The 21,913-nt window shown below is 30.8% G+C and overlaps 2 protein-coding genes across 4 annotated transcripts in view; one reads left to right on the forward strand and one right to left on the reverse strand.

Annotated features, from left to right (window-relative positions):
• LOC106689613 (uncharacterized) overlaps positions 1-19,908 on the forward strand; it is a 24,959-nt gene extending 5,051 nt beyond the window's left edge. The window contains exons 2-9 of one of the 2 annotated variants that reach the window (XM_014434682.3): positions 1,395-1,600; positions 5,229-5,446; positions 8,432-8,626; positions 11,662-11,886; positions 15,828-16,005; positions 16,955-17,078; positions 17,160-17,271; positions 18,901-19,907. In XM_014434682.3, the coding sequence (XP_014290168.1) occupies positions 1,395-1,600; positions 5,229-5,446; positions 8,432-8,626; positions 11,662-11,886; positions 15,828-16,005; positions 16,955-17,078; positions 17,160-17,271; positions 18,901-19,850 (2,208 nt within the window). In that variant the 3' untranslated portion in view covers positions 19,851-19,907. Of the gene's footprint in view, positions 1-1,394; positions 1,601-5,228; positions 5,447-8,431; positions 8,627-11,661; positions 11,887-15,827; positions 16,006-16,954; positions 17,079-17,159; positions 17,272-18,900 lie in introns of both variants that reach the window. The other variant, XM_014434683.2, reaches the window with a different exon arrangement.
• The window catches only part of LOC106689614 (PSME3-interacting protein), a 19,808-nt gene continuing 12,932 nt past the window's right edge, over positions 15,038-21,913 (reverse strand). The window contains exon 6 of one of the 2 annotated variants that reach the window (XM_014434687.3): positions 15,038-15,479. In XM_014434687.3, the coding sequence (XP_014290173.1) occupies positions 15,397-15,479 (83 nt within the window). In that variant the 3' untranslated portion in view covers positions 15,038-15,396. The remainder of the gene's footprint in view (positions 15,480-21,913) is intronic. The other variant, XM_014434684.3, reaches the window with a different exon arrangement.

Consider the following 21,913-nt stretch of genomic DNA (forward strand, 5'->3'; position numbering starts at 1 on the left):
ACGGTTACTTTTACAATACGAATAACCGACATGTAACAGTGATGAAAAACCAAGACATACCACATATCCATCATGACTTTTACAAATCTACTGACAGCTCATGAATCCGTTAAAGACCCTTGTCGACTGACAGGCAATGAAGAGGCTCCGGTTGAGGAATAAAAAACTAGTAAATTACTTGTGTTTTCAAATATTATCGTAATTTTTTTTTTAAATAAAAAAATTTAAAAATGGATCACAGAGACACAACACTTTCTCCTTGAAAATAATATCTTAAATTTATAACACATAAGATAAATGGTGCACCAAAAAATACGCCTTAAACGTCTGCTTATTTTTTCATTACAATACCTCACTAATTAACAACCCTTATATTAGAGTACATATTACTAAAGATATCATAAATGTTAAGGCGAAGATTTTTTTTTAAGTACTACTAACTAAATAACCATTTTCTCAAAAAAACATTATTGTGACTTACACCACTACGTCTTTTACTACAGCATATTGATACTAATGGTAATTTGCAGTAATTTAACAGATAAGGCAGAAACCGATAAGATATTCCTTGACTTTCAAGTGTTATTTGATATTCATCATGATTCTGGGTGCTATGGTTCATGCTAGGTAAATTATCAAAAATTAATCGTTATTCATAAACGTCCGCCTTTCTTGAGATCTACATGTTTGTATATAACATTCATATATTATTGAGCATTTAAGTGGTCGAGTACCATCATGCATAAGACAAAAAGTTTATCCAATAAATACTGCAAACAATACAGTCCTTTTTTTCCTTTATTATCATAGGTCGTTTAACTAATGTAATATACATTTTTTCAAGAAACCACTGAGTTTTTTTGTTTATAAACGAATAAATGATGAATCATTTGTTTTAATTCCATCCAAACCTAAACCCGAAGCACAAATCCATGGGCCATTCAAGAATGTAATGTTCTGGAGGTTACATACCGTTAATATACCTGGAGGTATATACACAACGTTATAGAGAATGTTACTTCTTTTTTTTCTTCAATATTTGTATTTTGCATATTTTTTTTTTTTTTGGGCTCATTTGACTATATTTTTTGGAGCACTGTATCGAAAGATATCAAAGTATAGATATTTGAGCTTCATCGGAATTGATTAGGAGATAGAAAGGAATTTCTTTTGTAAGTATCGAAATTGAACTTTTCAGCACGGTAAGACACAGGTCTAAAGTTTTTCAAAACATTATTTAGCAAAATATATCAAGCAAGATAATATTCAACCCTAATTTCATTGTAGCATAGAAACGAATCAAATAAAAACTCATTATACTTTTATAATACATACAATAAATATTTAAAGAATATTTTCTTGAACCAAATAAAACTACAATCAATAAATGACAGGATCCCCCTGAATCGCTTCTCTGTATCCCTAACAGAAAAAGATGTATCTCCGTCAAAGAGATGGCCAGCGAAACGGCAATATGGGACGTGATGAAGAAGATGGGTATGCTGAAGCAGCGAGCACCAAAGTCATTTAATACTTACAGGAACAGGCAGCGTGAGATGATATTTAACAAGGCCGTAATTACCCCGAGAGAAATTAGAAGGTATGCTAAAATTATATTTATGAGGGTATAATAAAAATTATAAATAATAGTGGGTTTGTTCATCCAGAATCTCCAAGGGGTTGAGTATATTCCCAACAAATTTACATCAAATGTATTTTAAAATATATGAAGTAATATTTAAATATTACTTATAATATTTTATATTATAGTTTATTATAAAGTCTGGAATTAGATTTTTTTTTAATTATTACAATATTTAAATTATTTAGCGGCTCATGGTGAGTCACTTGTATGTACTTGTTCTATTTCATTTAATAACTCCAAGTAGCATTCTGAATCGTTTGATCTACCCATCGTAGGTTGCATCTCTGACTTTTTCTGAGATTATAGAGTTCTTACAGAAATCTTCTTTGGATACTAGCTCCCATGTGCAATTATTCATAAATCTCTCTGCCCTTCTTCCACAGGTCTATTACTCCAGAACGAAAATTTTGAAAACCAATTGAATTCGTCAGCAGTTAAAGTAGATACAAAAATCCAGATAAGATCTGTCGGTAACCCTCTGATCTCATCTAAGGGAATGCCGAGGAATAATACACGAAAGGGTTATCTAGTTGCCACAAGGATCATCTGCATTGAATCAATATATTTTTTTTTTTACTTATGGTGATCTAAACAACATAAGATTGGATTTACTTATCGTTGAAGAACAAAATCGATTGAATGTGTAAAGAAGAGTTTTCAAGAACCAGAATTTCGATTCTATTTTAAGCCTTAATTGAAAAATAAATCTTATTTTAATAGCGAAGAATAGTACAAGTTCAGGACGATTAGGGCCCAGTTTCATAATAAAGCCGTATCATAAATGCAAGTAGTATACTAACTACAAAATATAAGCAGAAATACATTTTATTTCATAATGGAGGCGACAGCTATTGATATTATAGGAGTTTAAAAGTATCTAAATACATGTGATCATTGTAAAAGTTGGCGAAATGGTTCCACATACAAAGTACACAAGACTAATTGTATTCTGTGTGTACGCCAATTATATTATGAAAAGGGTTTCATATTTATTTGCCTTTCCAGGAACAATATAAATATTATCATGGCTGTGAGGTAACTGAGTAGTTCAAATTTTCTTGGAAAAAGTTATATAAATATATATTCTTCATAACTTTAATATAAAAAACGACGTATACAATTAAAAGTCCTCGTTTCCTATTTTAGTGAGTTCCTAATATTGCCTATTATAAGTGATATTCGATTATAATGAGATGGTTTCTAGACCGTTTTCCTTAAAAGTAAGGAACATAATGAGGAGTTTGCTTCCTGTAATTTCATCTTTGAAGAAAAGTAACGCTGAGTTAGCTCCCTTTTTACTTTCTCCTCGCACTATATCTTAAGTATAAATATGGAGCTATACTTACACTTTAAGTAAGTCAAGAAAAGTTCAAAATCGGCTGACTATCGGTCGGTCTCAGAGATACAGATTGGTGGTGAAAAAAGTACAACAGTAAAAAAATAAGTAGTACTTCAGTTTCTGTCTGGAAACTGTTTGTCCATACTAAGTTTCACGCCTACCTAATCTATTAAACAACTAAAAAATAAAATAAAATAATTTATTTCTTTTTAAAAAATGAAAAAACGTAAACGAACAAAATGCAAATAAAATTGTTAATATATAAAATAACTGTAGAAATAACAATGCGGTTTATTTTTTTTGATAAATAATAACCCATTTTAAACAACCACGAGTATTATACCCCTCCTCCCAAATAATTTGAGGTTTCGCGGGGCTGAACACTTAAAATTCAAAAATCGATTTTAAAAAATCTCTTTGTCTATCCCTTATCTAGCCATTCCGTTATTACTATTTACCAGCTCGCTTAAAATGGGCAGTTGACTAGATGTTTCATTTTATATATGTTTCATAACCTCTGTTCAGTCCTCAAGTAGTTTTTGTTTAAGTATTTATAGATTTTATTATTAGTAATTATATAATAAGGAACAAATACCGCCATCTAGTTGACACAGACCAATGACATGCCACAATACCACCTATTAGGAACTACCATAAACTGTTATACTGGTGATCCTCTGGGGCTACTAAGTCTCTCCAGTCACAACCTTCAACCTAGAAACATAACAGGATAACAGACAAAGTGAAGGAGTAAAGCACAGGAGAAACATAAAGGCAGACCGGGCATACATTGTCCTGCAGCAGGACAAACTTAAAAGTGTACCTATCACAGTATTAAGTTTAAAGCAGCTACCACGTAGAACCTACAATTAAGTTAAGAATAAAATTTAAATTTGGCTCTAAACGACCCATCTTGCAAACAATGTAGATTACACCTCAACAATTGAACTTAATTCTCCAATCGAAACTTATTTCCCATCTCAAAAATCATTAACAAACTAGGAGAAAGAAATACTTTATTCATTCATGCTGCCCAAATACATCGGGTTGCTACATTATACAGCATACTGATCAATCCGTGACTGGACATATGTAAATTACATATTTTTATATGATATAATATAATAGAAAGATAACATTTTTTTTTTCACAGTTTTCTTTTACAATGAATACCAGTCTACAAACTAACTACAAGTTTTTCAATTTATTCCTTTTTTTTTACTTTCCCTTCTATTTCACAACCCCTATTTCATTTGATCAACAAATTACCCTATATAACAAATATTGAAGTAATAAAGTAATAGATAAGACAACAAATAAGATATGCGATGCATGCATGCCATCCCTCCTCTGGATAACTCTCCCACTCATTAATTTCCATGTATGTGGTGGTGGATGATTCCCAGGGAGTCAAGTATTATATTTTCTGTCAACCTAGCCACGTCCTGGGCATCGACCCCGAGCTCCTCCATGAAGCTCCTAGTTGTGCTGGGAATCGTTCCACGGGCTCCTAAACAGAGGCCTCTCACGTTGAAGTCTCGTTCTCCGAAGCCCTCACGGAACTTCTCCTTGAAGAAAGAGATACATTTATCGTAGATTTTCTTCTTTTCCCTATCTACCTTATTTGCCTGGTCAAGTTCATTATTTTCATATCTCACGGTGGGATCCAGAATAATTACCGACTTCCCCTTGTTGTATTAAATATACTTTTGGCTACCTTTCTCACTTACAGCTATTTCTTTAATTTTTATAGTTTAACCTAAAATTTCTTCTTTTTCTTTTAATTCGTCATACCTATTTTTATATGGAGTATTTAAATCGCATCAAGGTCTGACTCCCCATACATTAGAATCAGGGCCTCAGATTCGTACAATCCCTACAACACATTAAGGATTTTTCTGGACATCAGAATATTTTAGATATTAAATAGTTTTAAATAAAATTGTTTAGTTAGTCACATAATGATAATTTGGCAGGAGTTTGTTCTAGCTTTCGGAGCCATATTCTTTAGTTTACTTTTCTACACTTTCAGTCCATTACCAAGCTGCACCTGACATCCTCTGTCTAATTTTTGGCCATCTAAAATTTTCTTCTTCGATCAAGATATATTGAATACTTTCATGGGCCACTTAATACTTAATAAAAATGTACAAACATAATTATCTATAATATATATTAACGATTTAGAAATGTCAGATGAAACAACATTGTTTCTTCTTAAACTCATCTACATTTCAATTCTAGAATGAAACTACCAGCACAAAAATACATCTTATTAGAACTGATGGAAGACGGCTATGAATACGCAGCAATTCAGTTGAAACTATTAATGAACGAGCATGACAAACTGAGGGAACCAATACCTGAGGAGCAGATAAAAGACAAAGCATTAAAAGATATGACAAAATCTGTAATTTTTTTAGGAGAAATCCTGAAACAAGCAAATATTTACAAAGACGGACGTGAGTATATAATTAATATTTACATTGAATACTAAAGCCAAAATAATATCAAATCTCCTGCCATTGTGGTCAATGTAATGTTCTCTAATCATATCTTCAGTAAACTATAAATAATCCTGGATGCTCCTGAAGATGTTTACAATCCAAATGGTCTCCTAGGCGGGGAATGCTTCAGAAGATTCTTGGCACAAGAGATTTTATGAAGAGAAGTGTACCGTTGGAAGTTTTAGTACAATAATAGGTTACAATCCTCCAGAGATGCCGCTGGAAAGAGAAGGGATCGAAGAGGATGGTGGCCAAATTAAAGAATAGGATCGTGTGCACAGTTCTTGATAAAATTTCAATCTCTTTTGACAGCAGTACGGCATTCTCATGTAGGCATGTGTAACATTCCACTACTGCAAATACCAGTAATGGCTTATATAATACTTTATAATAATATTATATATATACTTAATAATAATATGAATAGGTACAACCCATGAAAGCTCAGAGATTCAGTATTTTATAAGGGAAGTAATATTTTTGGAACAACGGTTATACAAGGTGTTTTTTTTTTTCACAATCATGCTCAACTGCCATATTTTTCCCCTATTAAGGGTAACCACTTTGTAGAGGCTGGGTGTGCGCCAGAAACCGGAGGGTTGACCTACATCGACAGTAGCTTAGTGGTAAGACACTGTGGGACTAACTACACTGAGCTGTATACTATACTATACTATATACTACTTAGCTACTGCGCTCCCCATTATAGAAAGTATAGGGTAGAGCTATAGTGAGGGGTGGAAAATTTAAAAAAATAATAATAATCAGAACGAGATTAAATATGGCCCTTAAAGGTTCGCGAGCCATTGAATGACTCAAAGAGTGGGTGTATACTAGTGCGTGGAGCGATAATGTAATGTTATTGTAATTAAAAATATATTTTTTTCCACTAAACTGTACACTGTTTTTCAAGAGTCTGGGTACCACGCTTAAACGTGATCAGCCATTACGACCTCTTGTGGCAGCTGTATAAACCGTATAAAGAATGGGACCTAACATACTACCTTGAGGAACACCGGCGGACTGAGAAAAGAGAAATGAGTAGGCTAGGTTATGATTTACTGTAAAGGTTCTATCAGTGAGGTAGGAGCGGATTATAAGGAAATATGTTGGGGGTAGGAATTGACGAAGTTTATAGAGCAGACCTGGATGCCAGACTCGATCAAAAGCTTGTACCAACTTAAACACCTCATCTACTCACCAGGGCTGTCACTCAGACTCAAACTACTCATCTACAAAGTAATACTACGACCATCACTCCTACACGGCGCACCACTACTACACTATCTTTACCCAACAGCCCTGAAATCACTACAACAATACCAAAACAGCACACTACAGAAGATATGTCGAGGGACATCTCTGGAAAGACGTAACATGACACACATTCATAACGAACTACAGTTAGAAACTATACAACAACACCAGTCTATCACTCCATCCCCCCTTCCTGCGAGGTGGCAGGGCAGGAAAGGTTCCAAAAACCCTATTAACATCACCTCATAACTCCATCTTCTGATGCACCCCAACCCCTCCCTCACACTTTTTTTCGACTTCTGATTGTTTTTCTTATTATCTATCGTCTTTATTAATTATGTTTTTATTTTTATCTTATATGCGATACAACACGAGGAGGCCCCTCACCTCCGGACTTAAAATAGCTCCTTTTTAGAATGGATAGCTCATATATAACATTAAACATAACAGGTAACCTTAAACTACCAAAGGTAGTAAAAGGTAAGACACAACACGAATTACTTTTCTTTTTCACAGTAATGCACTTACTAATTTACTTTTTATTTCTATTTTTAGAGGGTTCGGAAAAAAAAATATATAGTAATAAATCGTAACATTTTCACAATTATTGATCAATTTAAATTTAATTTATTTTTTCAGTGATTCTTTTTGTTACATGAGAATGTCTAAAAAAAGATATAGGTCGATTTTGTTTTTTGATTTTTTTTAACTAACAACGATTTCTGATTGATGTCCGGATGATGGACACGATGTTAAAATCAAAAAAAGAACAAACTGGCTTATGGCTCAAAATTGCTATAGAAGGATTGCCTTATCACGTTCTGTTATGATCTCCTCTTAAAAGATTGTCGCATGCCGTACATCGACCAACATATTCACTTAATTGTCTGTTTTAATCTTAAGATAAGCGAGGCTATCATAGTTATCTAATATATCCGTACCCTCCCATACTCAAGATCTCTTCGAAATTAAACGTGATAAGAAAATTTAAGTACACCATTCAAAAACTGATAAAATGGAGAAATACCCTAGATCATATCTCGATTCATGTCATTTTGTTTTTTTAATAAATCATTTATATTTGAAAAATGACGAGCAATTTATTTATTTCTAATACGTTTATTGATACATTAAAAAAATAATAATATATGCATGGAATAAAAATTATATAGACGTTTGTTCGCTAAATTAGTTGTTCTAAAACATTTTTTGCACACAAAATGCAGCCAAAAGCAGAAGCAGTTATTCCATTTGAGCTTTGAACCCACCACCTTCGTAAAAAAAAAATAAATAAATACCATTACTCTATAATGATAAAAATTAATATAAAATATTTATTTGACATTGATTTAATCAGGAGAAACGTAACGCCTTGTATCTAACAGACCCAATAGCAACTAGTGAGCAGATAGACTGCATGTTGGAGGCCTGGCTCCATTCAGCTTCCTGAGCACATTTATGACCTGTTCTTATTTTACGGCCCAGTTCCATGCTACTACCACCTTGTTGAATTGTGATTTGCTTATTGCTATGCAATTTAATAGTTAGGTAAGTCTAAGGAGATCACATAAACATATGCAGAGGTGGAATAACTGCAACTATCAACAACCACTGCCTCAGGTCAGGCTAAGTAATTTGACAGTAATAAGAAAAAAACTAAATCTCAATTTACCACCTTTTCAGGCAACACCGAAGCAGAATATTCATTGTATTTTCACACGGCAAGACATTATGAAACTAAAAACGATCCATACTGGGCATGGTTGGCTGATTCTTTTTACAAGTATGCTATAAGATCTGTAAAAAGTTTTGAATCCGATGGTGGATATTCAAAAGCATTCATAAACTACATGTATGGAAGATTTTTGATGACAAAAGGTGATTACCAAACATCTTAAAAATATTTTTATTACTGACAATTCCTAAGGTAAAATATTAAAATTAGTTAAAGTAATAGGTATATTACTATTACTGTATGCTAAATGCAAAAATTCAGCATTCCAAAAGTTTTAGTCCCGGAGCTAGCAATTTTTTACTACCTCATAAAGAGACTTTAAGAAATGGGGCCTTTCAAATGTTTTTTTGAACAACTTGAGGTAATAAACAACACACAAGTTAAAATCATTAATTTATTTCAAATTTGAACAGTAACAAAAATTAAAAACAAAAATCGAGATATACTTATATATAAAAAAAGTACGAGAGCTACTTATTTTGGTTTTTAATTAGCAAAACCATGGATTACTTTTTAAAACTCTAAATATTTATTTATTTTTACTTTATTTATTTATTTTAATTTACAACTGTACAAAAAAATACAATAATATGTAATATGTACATAAATATGTGGAATGTTAGAAACACTTGAAAATCTTGGGAAGGAACCACCAAATGGTTAATTATTAATTTATTATCATTAATTTAAATTAGACGGTCGTGTGGCCATCTCCAATTTATAGTAGAATACTATAAGAATACTTCCACGAAATAAGGATTTCATTGTTGCGTCCCCTTTTTCCATTGTACTCCAAATTGGTTACTAACAGATAAGTAACTTAGTTGGGAAAATATTTGCACTTCAACAATTTATTTTAAGACGTTTCTATTCATAATAAATTTAAAGAATTATTTATTGATTCAATCTTCTTTAACTTATTTTTTGAAAGTACGAAAGAGGTAATAGTTATTGATAATTTCAAAAAACCAAAACATCCAATACAAATTAGTAAAAAAATAAAATCAAACAATAGGCTAAAATCTTACTGAATTCATGAAATATTAATAATGATTACTAATACTAATTAGATAGTACCTAGGTAAAAAAAAAAAAAAAATGCAAATTCATATATTCCTATGAGAAAGTTAGTTTTTGGAAACTTGAGTTGCCGCCCGAGATGGAACTTCCAGCCGGTAACCACCCTCATACCGCTTCCTCCCATTTGTAAACAAATAAGTATTTTTCTCTTTACGATTGCTATAAAAATGCGATAATTTCTCGAAACGTCTCAATGGTTTCAGTGAACGGTTCTGCATGTGCTTATAAAACCACATTTTAAAATAATTATCGTTAACTCATATTACCTTATTATTCGATTGGTGTTTTTGGCCTAATTTCAGTAAATTCTATATTCAAAAAACACAAAATGCACTTTACAGATCAAAAATCGGACCATCTGTTCAGGAGAAAATGGAAAATTCTACTAATTTTGGTTCGTCTCATGAAGCGGTACATTTAACCTTAAAGGTATCTCATAATCTATTCATTTGTAGGTATGAACCCATTTTTTGAGAAAACGGCTTTTCAACCGATTTTCATATTTTAATGGCTCAAATTATTCAACGAGGTACCGTGATTGCTTCAATACAATTTCAGGGAGTTCAAAATATTGAAAACCCATTATATTAATTGAGTTAAATATATCGGTTAAACTATTTGTTGAGCTAACTGTACACATGTACACACGATTTTAAGCTATGTTAAACGAAACGATAAACAAAACGTCTCGTCTTCCCATGTTTCCTTATCATTCGATTAATGATGAGTTTTGATTAATTTGAAATAATTAATACCACGCCATTATTAGAAACGAAAGATTTTCATAGAACTATCTTTAATCGCGTAATTTTTCCACCGAAACTATTGGAGCGAACATTAGAAGAAAATGATGCTCTTTCTTGACAAATTCATCTTCTAAACAGCTTACGAACCTATTTGAAAACGCATTGTCTGAAGGCTTCTGATGTTCGTGCACTTCGCCTTTTATTCGCCTTTAAATTGGTGCCTGAACTTAATACACGTACCTACTTGGAAAGAAGTAATCATATTGCATGACATTATCATCATTCTGGGGGACACTGTTGAGGAAAACCAACTCAAAGTACTCCAGAATCGGCGAGAGCTTTGAATTTCCCAATCAACCATAAATCGTGGGATGCCTGAATCGGGTAAAGTGGATCAATCATTAAGAGTGGTTTCCCATGAGTTAACCACTGACCACAGTGGAGGTTGAGTAAATATATGTCAACAACGTTTAAAAAACCCAAATAACCATCGTTTCATTAAAATAATTATTACAATGAAAAGTGGATATATTGAAAAAACTTCAATCACAAGAAACAACAGTTATAATAAAATCAACTAGAGAATACTCTCATTATTTTAGCATTAAGAAGGAACAATTTACCATGAACTCATTCCACCAAAGTTAGCAGCAAAAGGATTATAATAAAAATAAATCAGGTTTTGTTTTGAAAAGATAAATATCCACAAACTTCATGTTAGTTTCATGTAAAAGAAAAATTTCAGAACTGGATAGGATCAAGATTCTCCCCCAACCTGCTTAGACTTAGGGACTTTTGATAACCATCTGTTTCTTGTCAATGGCTTATTATCTGTAAGGAAAATTCTGCATTACCTGGGTAAGGTTTAACATGGAGTAACAAAATTCTTACATTCAAAACCCAAAGAGAGGTATAGTGAAGAAATCTAATAGCTGGCCTCAAGATAGCAAGGAATCACAATGGTAGGTTCATACTTACAGTAATTTAAAAAAAAAATTTATTATTTAAAGATGGTTGAACAGAAGTAAATCAAAAACATGGTCCGGATGGTGATCAAGAAAGCAAGAATTAAAAATTTGTTTTACGCCATCAATTGTTTTCCTGATCACAACCCAGGCCATCTTCCTTTCAGCCGTATTTTTAAATGGTCATTTGTTATGACTAATTCCATTACATTTCAACGAGCAGATTTCTTTTCTTTTTCTGCAATTTCGAATTCCGATTGGGGATGAAAGAACAAGGTCACATAAAAATATTAGTTTTAATCTTATTATAATTAATTTCTACTACTTTTTTTAAAGTTTGTAATGCGAGAAGACTTACATCTCAATTTTTGTTATCCATGTTAATAGGAAATGCACCTCATGCAACAAAAAGGCTTCAAATTGCTTTTGAATTATCAAGAGGAAAACCATGGGGTGCAATGTGGGAAACAAATATTGCTTTGGAAAAAATCAATGAATATTCCTCTTACCTACTTCACATTTCACAACTTTTAACTGCAAATGAAATCCATAAGAACAAGCCAGAAAAGGCACTGCAGTTAACAAAAGATGCTGTGAGGCATGCAAGAAGAGGTAAGTTAAAATTATTATTATAATTATTTATTTATTTATATTCAATAATTAATAAATTAAATATTTTTTATTAAAGTTAAATTTTGATGGCATAAAATCACATCTAAATAAATTAAAAATCAAGGCTAAATCCTAGGATTTTTAGACTGAACTTACATTTTTTTAAACTTCCAGAATTTAATCCTGATAAAGCCCTGCAAAGTGAGGCAAAACTGTGAGCAATATTTGATTGTGAGAGGGATGGTCTGAGAGTGGTCAAGAAAAGTACAAAAATAGCAGAAAAACTACTTATAAGTTACCACCATTTGCTCTACTTTGCAGGGTTGAATCCTGGAAGTTTTAGAATGAACTTCCTTTTTTTGGAAGCTTCGAGGGTTTAGCCCTGCAAAGTGGAGCAAAATGGTGGTTACTAATAAATAGTTTTTGTACTTTTCTTGACCACCACCCAGACCATCCCACTCTCAATCAAATATTACTTGCAATGATAAGGTATGAGTTTACAAATTACTAATATTGTTCCAAATGAAAACGATAACTAAAAACTCAACCATAATCAAGTTATATAAAAGGAAAATGTTCTTGGTACGGTTAAAAGAACTTAAATAGTTAATTAAACTATTTATTGTGAGCCCACATTTTGCCCCACTTTGCATGGATTTCTGAATGATCGAAAGCTAAACAATATTTTTCTTTAGCTTAGCATTCTTCACCTTTCCCTAATTCAGAAAGCCCTGACAAAGCCCTGCAAAGTGGGCTGAAACAGAAACATTGGCTCACTATATATATAATAGTTTAATTACTATAAGGGTTCTTTTGACCGCACCTAGACCATCTTCTTTTTATATATTAAACATGGTCAATCAACCACCTTCCAATAATCAAGTAATGTTTATTTTGAAAATGATTGATAAGAACAGAAATTCTCTTGATATATTCTTTAGAATCTCATTTACTAAAGCATGCAGTTCTTATTTAGAAGTTCCAAATTTCAAACTAGGGTTTAAAAGGTGAAAATGGTAAGGAATAAGGACTCACAGTAAAGAAGATTCTAGGGTTAATCAACCAAACTGAAAATCCGTTGATCAAAATAATTTTAAGAAAATTTTATATTGATGTTTTAATTGTTCATTTTTGAAACATAATTTTTATATAAACACTCAATTGGCCCTAAATTGAGTAAAGGAGTCAGATCGATAAAATAAGAGTATCAATGAAATAATTTTTTAAAAGAAATGTTTCTACTTTTTTTTACATATATTTTAATATCTATAGAATCTATCTTTGTATAAATTGATAGTTGATTTTCATATGAATTTGAACATTAATTTAAAAATATTCTAAACGATACAATATGCATTATTACAAATAAAAGAAATACAAAATGTTTCCAAATGAATACTCATATTTTTATTAGAAGTAAATACATTTTCTTGTTGAAGGGAAGAAAAAAATAATTACAAGTAATTGAAGAAAAAGTGACAATAATCATTTCAAAACATTTCTACTAAAAAGCTCATATAAAAAAATGTTATTCTGTGTGGATTAGTAAAGAATGTTCTCATTCACTGAAAACTAATTTTAAATTTGCTAAAAACAAAAAAAAAAGTAAACTTTAAAATATTTTCTAAATTGAGTTAAACCGGTGGAATACAAGCTTGTATACCATCTTAAGGATAATGTATTCTGAGACATGAATGCGGGACCAGTTTGTTTTGTAGTAAATGTAAACTCTCATGGAACTTTATCAGTTATAGGTGTGAATTTTTTTCTCTTTACTTCAGGATTATATACTTGAAGTCCAAATAGAAAAATTAAAAGAGAGAAAGAGGATCAGCATACTACATCAAGCCCATACATGGCCATCAAACATTGAAATTAGGTTCATAAAATTCAAAAAGTAAATATGCTGTTTGCTTTTCTTCTCTCTTTACATTTTTAATTACTTTAATTTTATCTTGCTTTTCTCCAACTAAATTTTAATAGATGTAACAGTCAGATATTAGCACTTGTGTAAAAATTAGTTCTTTGCTGCACTTACGAATTTATAATTGTTGAGTTTCTTATAAATAAATATGTCTCTGACTATTTAAAAAAAACATAACTTATACTGGCGTTTTTAATAAATAAAAGGGTAATCACAAAAGTAAGGTCACTTTTTTTTTATATATTAAATTTCACTTCTTTTATTTGATATCATCATTTAAAAGGTTGAAGATAATGTATTTCCTGCATAATCACCACTCTGGTTGATTATAACACTTTTTCTATGCCCATGTCATCAGCATTTCACCATTCTCTTTAGAAAGCATTGAACCTCATCTTTCACCTTGCCATCAGAGCTGATTCACATTACAGCCAGATGTTCTTTCAACATAGTAAACAGGTGACTAAAAGAGAGTGTCTGACAGTGTTAAATGTTTATTGAGCTCCCAGCTGGTATAGTAAACCAGCAGTATCTGCCTTAGATCCATAACAAATTAAAAACTTTGAAAATTAAAAACACAGCTTGCCATGACTTTACCAAGAGATGGTGTGTTTGTTTTTTGTTTTGTTTTATGTGAATTTTACATCAATTGGAACAACAATAAACTTGAAATGTTATCCACAACCTCTCTACTGTCACATCTTCACTAGGAAAAAAAATTGGGCCTATTCACCATGGAGGATGAGGTGAAAGATGAGTTTAACACTTTCTCAAGGAGATAGCAGGAAACTGATAAGACATTATTTCCAAGCAAATTTCTAACAACTGTGATCTCGGATCAAAAGGAGATACAGCTGATCAATTCTATGCTAGTTAAGAGCACACTAAACACTATTAGAAACCCTCTCTATAGACATTTTTTCCCTAAATTGAAAGAAAATTTCGCTGAAAGACAGTTCAGCTCCAACAATGAGATGAAAGATCATCTTTCTAAAGATTAAACAGTTTCTCCATGATATGGCAGGAAACTGGAATAAGAGTATGGGAAAGCTGTCAAACATTTTCAAAAATACATTGACTATACTGTTGATTACATAGAACAATTAACTGATGTTCACCCTTTAAAATGAAGTAAATAATATAGAAAATAAACAGTGTTTAGTGTTTCTAAAAATAAGACACCTTACTTTAGGTAGTATACCTGTATATATCAAACTCATAAATGTTGACAATGACGATATAATGTTGACAAATGTTTTTTAGAAAAGATGGGCAAGTTTACTGTTCATGTGTTTTTCAACTACCAACAAACCAAGCAACTTCTACTGGGTTAAAATTAAATTTAATGGCACAAAATACTCTCATTAGTGTTTTAACAAAATGTGTATTTGAATAAAATTAGTCACATTGAGAAACAATTAAACCTAAGGATTACCTGAAAAGTACAAGATCAAAATAGCTAATTTCTAATCTCAAAATGGTTGGTAATGAGTCAATTCTATCCCCGTATACTGCCTGGTTTCAATAAAAAATAAAATCCTAACAAATAAAATTTCACCTAAAGAAGAAAAAGTAAGGCAAATACTTTAGTCGTCATCACTGGATGCTAGATTTTCTATACTCAGCCCACCACAATTCTCATTGTTAGATGAATCACCCTCACTGCCACCTGAAACCATTTCATGACATAATTGAACAAAATCAGAACTAACGAACAATGAAAATTCTCGAATATAACCATGTCCTGGAATGTTTGATTGAATAATTCAAATATAATTTTAAGTGGGTTCATCTAATCTAAAACTTAAAAGAATCAGGATACATTTTAAAAATCCTATCAAGCAGAAATAATTGAAGTAAACTTAATAAGCTAAAGAATTTCAAGAATAAAAACCAATTATGTATAATTAAACCTTAATAAAGGTAAATATCAAATTTGAATAAACATTAGATATCGTATACAAAAATTTAAACCCAACTTTAGATAGATAATAGCTTTTTTTTTACTGTACCACAGGAGATTGGCATCCTGATTTGGAAGAAGCTATGATGGAGCTTGCACTTCAATATACCAGAAATAAAAAACATAATGAAGCAATTTCTGTTCTGGTTCAATTAAATGAAATGATTGATCCCAGTGAAAATAGAGATATGTTCATAAGCATTCAAGTGCTACTAGCACTATGCTATAAAAGGTAATCAAACTGTGATCATAATTAAAAATATATAATAACCTAAAATTTCGCAAGATTAGTACAGTAACTACTCATATAACCACACTGCAATTGAAACAAATGACCATTCATTTTAGATAGTATTGAAGGAAATTTAAAGTTATGTTAAAATTAAAGACTTCATATTTACATGTTTAAAAAAGTTAAAATGGTATTTACAATGAAGGTCCTGTGGCAAATAATAGAAGCAAATATAATAATATATATATACTGAATTTTCGTAAGAAGCTACTTTGTTTAGAGAACGTAATGCAGTTTGTTGCTGTTTATATCAATGTTTCCTATATAAACAACAACAAACTGCATTACGTTCTCTAAACAAAGTAGCATCTTACGAAAATTCAGTTGATTTTTTTTTGTAAATAAAAAAAAACAACCATTCATAGTATTGCACAAGATAAATACACTAGAAACTTTTTAAACACAAAGACATTTTATAACAAAATATTACTTTTGATCATAAGAGTTATAAAATTAAAAATTATTTAAATCTATTTAAAATGCTAGGAATGGTGTAAAAAAGGTATATAGATAAAACCTATATATTCAGATTAGGTTTCATTTAAGCTATGTTTCACACTCAGTAGTCATATTATCTTTTGTTATCTCAAAGACCTTTGCTGAATTTGATAAAAAAGTTATCCAAGTACTAACATTTAGTAAAAACATTCTTTCAAATCAACAAATACAAAATCTATGTATAAGTTAAGTACCCCATTGATTGACAAATCTGGCTCAAAATTTGAAACATAATTCTAGTGTTGTAATATAAAAATTTCAAGTAATTCTTTTTATAAACAATGTCAATACTTTTTCTACTTCAAGTTAGAAGTAGTTTTGAATAAGTAAACTTTTCCATACTAGGGAAAGAAAAAATCGACCAATAAATTCAAATAAACAACTTGTACAGAGGCCGAAAGAAAGAGGAAGCCCTCAAGCAGTTGCTTTACTTGGCAGAGTTAGGAAGAGAGTGGGACATTCCAAACTTGGTGGCTTTTGGGCACAAAAACATAGCTCAATATTTAATTGAAAAAGTAACTAATCACAAATCACTGGCATTAATAAAACTAAATACAACTACTCAATCATTACCATAAATAATACTTCATTTTCAGAATAAAGTCGTTTCAGCAAGGAAATATTTAACGTCTTGCATTCTGCTTTATAAGAAACAACAGAATTACAAAGAACTGCTAGAGTCAGTTTATCTACATGGAAGTTGCAAAGGTATTTTACTTATCAAATTATATCAAATGAAAAATAGTTTAAGATTCTGGGACCAATTTTAATTTTATAATAACATTTATAGGCCATAAAACAGTGTGGCCACACTTAATTATAATTTATATACAGAAAGAAAAAAATAGATTAATTAAAAAACTAAATGACAAAGTAAAAACATAACAAAAATTTAATTACAAAATATCTGTACTATTATAATAATGGGTCAGATGGGTGAAGCAAAAAGTAGTGAAATATAAGGGATTTAAACGAGGAAAGGATTGTACAAGATGTATGTAAGAGGGAAAGGAGTTCCAGAGATATGCAGCTCGGGTAAAAACGATTTATCAAACATAGCAATTCTGTGAGTAATATGGGATTGGACAGAGAATTTGAATTGCAGGTTTTCTAGGATATAGGAGGAGCGTTGAGTACTAATTGCTTGGAATAAAAAGAAAACTAGGAAATACTGGTATCGGAAGGATGGATAGAGCCACTTATACATCAAATGTTACATAAATATAATTATTACCACCCAATGGTCAAAAAATAACTACAAGAGTAAAATCATAAAATTTTTATACTGCTTAGATTCAAAAACATATATCAAAAAGATCCATGTGATATTATAATATTAATTTACGAGAGATATGCTTTTCAAAATGTTTGTGTAATGATGCACATATCAGGTAAAGTTGACAATGGAGCATAGTAATGGAACAAAACAGATTTTTAACTTGTTATATAATAAAAGTGATTCCAGAAAGATTTAAAAGTGATTAGGACAGAATCTAATACAGGAACCATACGATACCTCATCATGGGAGTTAAAATTAAATAAAAACAAATCTTCAGCATCTTGAATGCAACAGTTTGTATACTAACTTTGAATGGAATTCTTAGAAAAGGTCTATTTTTCCAGAATCATTTTTATTTCCTATATTTAATTTATTAATATATATTTCATAACAGTACTTCAGAGAATGAAAAAATTTAAATTTCAATGATCAAATTCAAAAAAAGTTAGCAATTGTATCTAAAGAAATTTGAGCCTATCCAAGATACATTAAAAGTTATTTACTGAAGCACAAATATGATAAATTTGACAGCCAACAAGCAGTTGAAGCCTTAGTGGGTCCACTCCACAATTTGGCGCCATTTTTATTTTTTTTTATTGTCATTTTTTTAAAACGGGGGTAAAATTTGGCACCTAAAGAACAACAGACTAATATTCTTATATTTTATTTTTAAAATGAATATTTAAGATATTCATTGAGTATAAAATAACAAACTAAAATTAAGTATTTTTTCAGTACTTACCAGCAAAAGTATAAAATATCTGTGTAAAAGACTTATTATTAATCTAATATTTTTTTGAGATTTGAAGCAGATCTCAAAAAGCATAAGAAATTAGACAGTTGATACAATGAGTAAAAAATACCATTCTTTTTTTTAAGTACTATTATATTGATGTACTTCTTATTCCTATTAATTGGTTTCAACTATTAAGCATCTAGAAGACTTTAGTTGAAAACTTGTTTTATACCTGTTAGCTTTAAGAATATTTATTTAAATAAGGTCCTCTACATTAACTATTTTTTATTGAATAAAAATAAGTCTTAAACTGTTTTTCAGCTCAGCAACATTTAAAAGAATATATTGAGCTAATGATAGAATCAGATACACCCGAAAGTCCAGGTTATAAAAAAATTCTAGACTTCTTATCTTTTGGTAAACCATTTTGGGAAGAGAAAACCTTAGAAAGATATGTTGTAACCAAAACAATTGCACCACTCATTTCAAAAAAAGAGGTTTTAACAGCGTCAGATAAAATCTATTTACTAATGAAGGCTAAGTTTGGAGAAAAATTCGCAGATTATGCCATGGAAGAAATAACTGAGTATGGTCGGAAACCCTTATTGGGTGATAAAACAAATTATGTATTGGATGATCCAACAGAAAATCAATACTTCGAAACAAGAGAAGAAGCTGAAGCTTACAAAGTGTATTTAGAAGATAAATATAAAGAAAAAAATTTGCGGTTAAACAAATTATACGGGGATAACATAAATTTCCAAATAGAAAAAAGGCAGGTAGAAGATGAAAGTGAAGAAAATGAATATATAAAATCACTTTATGATATTGATCCAATAATTCCTTATGAGAAAGATTCCCCTATGTACAAGCAAACATTACAAATCGTAAAAGACTACTTACATCCTCCTTCTTTGACTGCACACAAAAAACCAGTTATTTTAAATGTAACAGATCCCAAGATTTTAATCAGATTATTGAACACAATTGTAGATTCAAGAAATGTGTTATTCAAATTTGATGGTCCAATTGATTTTGATGCAATCTTAGCTGAGGTTATTAAACAAAGAAGTGAGCAAAGAAAATTTGTTGAATCTCTACCAGATTTACTGCATAAGCGATACTCAACTGAAATGCCAATAAATGCAGATGCAAGAAAAGAATGTCATATTTGTCCAGAGGAAAATGAACAAATAGAAGATCAATTTGACCGACACATTGAGAAAAATAGAGATATATTATTTAACAGAAATTTTTATGCAACTATGTAAGACATGTTTCCACAACAATAATATCAATAAAATTATAAATTATTATTTTTTTTTTAAATATAACACATTATGAAGTTCTTGATTGTATAAGATTATTACAATGTAGAGCTATAAAATCCATTTCTACTTCCACTCAAAACTCTAACATTTAAGGAAACTAAGAGAAGTAAAAAATTTAGGTGCAATATATCACAGCATTAACAGAAATTTAGGTTTGTGCACACTTTCTAAAGTATATGAACTCATATATGCAATAAGGAATTAACTTACATTATTGTGAAATTATGTTGCATAAGGTATTTCAAAAATTTATTTTTAAAGAATTTTCATTCAATAACAAAAATCCAAGCACTGTGCCTTCCTATGTGGTAGCACTTGTAACACTGCACCTTCCATATAATGTTATAACATTTAATGATTTATGGGTGGGTGTGAGTATGAGTATAATGTTTAAATTATTATTGACTATATGTGTGTATATATGTATATTATTTTTTTTATTTTTTCTGTTGGCTGTACAGACCTTGTAGAATGGCCATCCAAACCTGCCTTATCAACGCCTGCCTATCTTGGGCTACTGCTTTCCAGTTTGCTGCATGTAACGAAAATTGATTCTGTCTATCCAACGGGTTTTTGGCCTTCCACGTGGTCTCTTAACTACTATACTGACATTCATTGTTGTGTAGAGGCGTCCTGATGGATTGCTTTGAGCCATATTTCCTGTCCATCTTAACCTCCTTGCCTTCATGCCAAGGGATATTAATTGAGCAGTTTCTGCAAGCAGTTCACTGTTATTTTTTATTAGAGTACTATATGTTAAGACTCTGATCTCAGATTACCCCTGTAAATGTACGGGGTACTTTCTGTTCGAATCTCTCGATTCGGCTTTCTAGGGTACCTGTTACAGCCCAGATCTTGCAGTATTGTATGAACATATATACTAATATTATTAGTATATATTGTAATATCCTCTTTTTGAGTAAATAGTTATTTTTTATATATAAATGGTTTTTAATATGTTTTTATTTTATGTATCTTTTCAATATTGTTCATTTGCTTAGTTAAACCAAAAAGCAAGCTAACCAATTTTCATCAGTAAAATAAGCAGTCCCAAAATACATCGTTCAAAGCCAAGATGGCAGCACCATTCTGAAGTCAGTAGAATCACTGCCATGTTGAGCAGATTCAAAGAAAAAATAGAAGTTGATAATAAGTGTTAAAGAATAATATTCATAAAGAAAATCACAAGCAAAAATTCAAAACCGTTGTGCTACAGTCGATGTTGGGATCGAACATCTAGGCAAGGGGAAGGAACAAAGCTTAGTTTTGGTTCACTGTTAGTTTGGGCTGCAGGGGTACTAGATGGGTCCAGGAAATTATGACGTCTCCAGGAACAGGTGAAGAAATCACTCTTTGCCTACTCTCAGTGGTAGACATCGAGAAAGAAGACATCAAGGATCATCTAAGAAAAATAAGATCACTCTTTGTTTCGATCGCCTGGTGAGAGGACGTCTCTTGGAAGCAGAGGTGACGAGGAACCATTGATGACGGTTAGACATAGCATTTTGGGAAAGAAGACATCAAGACTCATCAATCATCAAAAGAAGATTATATTAATTGGTTGGTTAGTTTTCCTTTACCTAAAATTTAAATACGTTTGAACAAGAATCTATTAAATTTATAATCTTAAACACTTTCTTGAGACTGGTAAATTTTTTTAAAATTTAATTTAAGAATCTATTAATTTAGTTAAGCATTATTAGTAGTTCAGTGTTCTGCTTGCCTAGAAAACCTGACCCAAAATTAAGAGTCCATAATATTATATATAATTTTAAATAAAAATTCTCATATCTATTTAATATTTAATCATTTCATTTAACGTTATCATCTTCAAAGCTATATTTTAGATCTGAGAATAAGTAAAAACTATTAAATTTCCTTTTATTTACTTTAAAATAAACCTTGATTATTACAATATATATTGTAATATCCTCTTTTATGAGTAAATAGTTATTTTAATATGTTTTTATTTAAAGTATCATTTCAATATTGTTCATTTTTTT

This window comes from Halyomorpha halys, unplaced genomic scaffold, assembly GCF_000696795.3.
Source record: "Halyomorpha halys isolate HHAL.00 unplaced genomic scaffold, Hhal_1.1 Scaffold1412.1, whole genome shotgun sequence".
NCBI lineage: Eukaryota > Metazoa > Arthropoda > Insecta > Hemiptera > Pentatomidae > Halyomorpha > Halyomorpha halys.